Source organism: Triticum aestivum, chromosome 7B, assembly GCF_018294505.1.
Source record: "Triticum aestivum cultivar Chinese Spring chromosome 7B, IWGSC CS RefSeq v2.1, whole genome shotgun sequence".
Lineage (NCBI taxonomy): Eukaryota > Viridiplantae > Streptophyta > Magnoliopsida > Poales > Poaceae > Triticum > Triticum aestivum.
The window spans coordinates 11,725,224-11,727,662 of NC_057813.1; the positions used below are offsets into that span (position 1 = coordinate 11,725,224).

At 49.3% G+C, this 2,439-nt stretch overlaps 1 protein-coding gene across 1 annotated transcript; it reads left to right on the forward strand.

Moving 5' to 3' along the window:
* The first annotated feature begins 11 nt into the window (after positions 1-11).
* On the forward strand, positions 12-1,909 carry LOC123155795 (uncharacterized). The gene is made up of 3 exons (XM_044573927.1): positions 12-469; positions 590-878; positions 1,600-1,909. The coding sequence occupies exon 1, from the start codon at positions 29-31 to the stop codon at positions 458-460; it is 432 nt and encodes a 143-aa protein (XP_044429862.1). The 5' UTR covers positions 12-28; the 3' UTR covers positions 461-469; positions 590-878; positions 1,600-1,909.
* Positions 1,910-2,439: the final 530 nt, after the last annotated feature.

Sequence of the window (2,439 nt, forward strand, 5' to 3'; positions counted from 1 at the left end):
CGTGCGGCTGCGCAGCCACGTGCACGGCATGTACCTGCACGCCGACGGCGACGGCCGTGGCGTCTCCCTCGGCCACCGCCGGGATTCGGTGAACGTGGCGTGGGCGGTGCACGTGTACAACGTCCAGGCGCATTACGTACTCCTCCAGAGCGCCGCCTACGGCCGCTACCTCGCCGCCACGGTCATGCCGGCGCCCCGTGGCCAGCGCGGGCTCCGCGTCGTTCAGCGCAACCACTACCATCCGGAGGTGGGACAGATGGCCTGGCAAGCCTACAGATTCGGGTTCGAGGAAGACGTCCTGCTCCGCGACGCCGCCGGCGGCCGCTGCCTCCGCGCCAACGGGAAGTACCTCCCCTGGAACAATGGCGTCAGCGTCGACGGCATCGACAACTTCAGCACGATGATGCACTGGGTCGTGGAGCACATCCCTGCCGGGGAGAACATTCCTCGCCTCCCATGACCGACCGGGGTGAGTCCGCCATGCCCGCTTCTTGATACTTCTTCTCCAGTTAGTTTCGGCTGGGAGCGATTCTTGGCATCTTGCAAGATTTGTGCTTCCGATTCTTGATGGCATTTTGTGACTGTGCAGCTCCCCCTCCCTGAAAGCCTGATCAGACGGTTGCCGTCGCGGGTGATCCTGTGCGCGCGGGCTGCCGCCGACGGGACCCGCTTCGGCCACGTCCCGTTCATGTTCAGGGGGAGGTCCGTATTCCGCCTGAGGAGCGAGCTGGCCAGGCGGCTGGCTGCCGTCGTGGACGTCCCCAACCTTGTCATGTGCTTCCCCACACGTGATGGCCGGCTGTTTCCCCTCCTCGTCGACCTCCTGCCCAGCAGCGGCCCGCTCTTCCACATCGTCGTCGTCTCGGCCGGGACGCCATGTAAGATCGAGGACCTCAACTTCCTACTCTTCTCCTTAAATTTGCAGTTGAGTCGGTGCTTATCTGCTTGTGCTTGGAAAACAGTGTTCGAAACTACTGTACTAGTCTGAAGAACAGTTTACTGAAACTTTCTCTAAATCATTTTCAGTTAGGACATGGAAATAGTCTGAACTATTATAGGATTATAGACATCAGTAAGAGTTGCTGCATATATCAGTCTCTGCACAGATGCTAGAAGGTTTTCCTGAACCTAGTTGTTTGTTGGGGACAAATCATTTCATAAGTCAAAAAATCCACACTGAACCTTGATATATTCACTTTAATGCTCTATGCCGCTAGTGGACCTCAAAACCCAAACCAGTTCAGTTTAACAGAGAATACACTATTTAACCCATATCAGTGCTAATCTGCTTGTGCTTGGAAAACAGTGTTCGAGACTACTAGTCTGAAGAGCAGTTTACGGAAACTCTCGATAATTCATTTTCAGTTAGGACTTGGAAATAGTCTGAACTATTGTAGGATTATACTTTCAGAAGGTTTTTGGTGCTAGAAGGTTTTCCTGAACCTAAATGTTTTTTCCTGAGGGAAAATCTTTTCATAAGTCAAAAAATTCGGATGAACCTAGAAGGTTTTGATGCTACTGTGCTTTGATTCAGATGATTCAGTTCTTTAGTTCTGACACATGATGCCTAATTGCTTAACTATTTTTCTGCTAATTCAGCCCATGCCGAGCTGCGGTACCCGGATGTCGATGCATAGTAGAGAGCTACCAGAGCCAGGACCCCTAGAAGTCGCCTTACTGCTCACATCTTCGGAAGTGTTGATGCCTCAGACACGACGACATGACAACCCAGCAGTTGTTGCTTTTCAGCTAAACTTCGTCCGTTCTCTTAGCAGTATATGAACCTATTTGTGTTGGCATTACCGTTCTGAAATTCCAAAACTGTTCGAACGGAGCTAAACCGTGCGGTGAAATTAGTCTGTAAATGCCTTGTAAATCAGCTCAGCTTAACAGTGAGTTTTGTTATTCTGCTGAAAGTTTCAGTCTATCATCAGAAGATGAATTTTGTGCTTTCACTCAGACCAGAGTTCTGAAACTTTCAGTCTATAAGCAGAAGATGAATTTTGTGTTTTCAGAAACAAACTCCCGGACACGACTTGCTGCATTTTGTTGCGCGCGTGGTATATTTGATTGAGCCTACAGTAAAAAAAATTGATTGGTAAAAGTATCCCACAATGCATGACAACTTCAGACATTTTGCTTCTCTCCCTCTCTCTTCTGCTCTCTCTCTCTTATTGAATACTGAAAACAAACGTCTCAAGGTCATTACAAAAAGAAAAAGCAAGGAAGCTCTAGATTCAGGGCGTATCGAATATCGGTCGATCTTGTTTCAAACTAAACCAATTCGATCGGACGCCGCTGTCATTGCCAACTATCTGCCCTTTATATAGAGTAGTAGTTTGAAACAATTCGATCAGTTGATTGGGGGTTTTTTGTCCCGACGATCGATTGATCGGTGCCTTTTTTTGTTCTCCAATTTAAGATCGGTTTGTGTCGTCC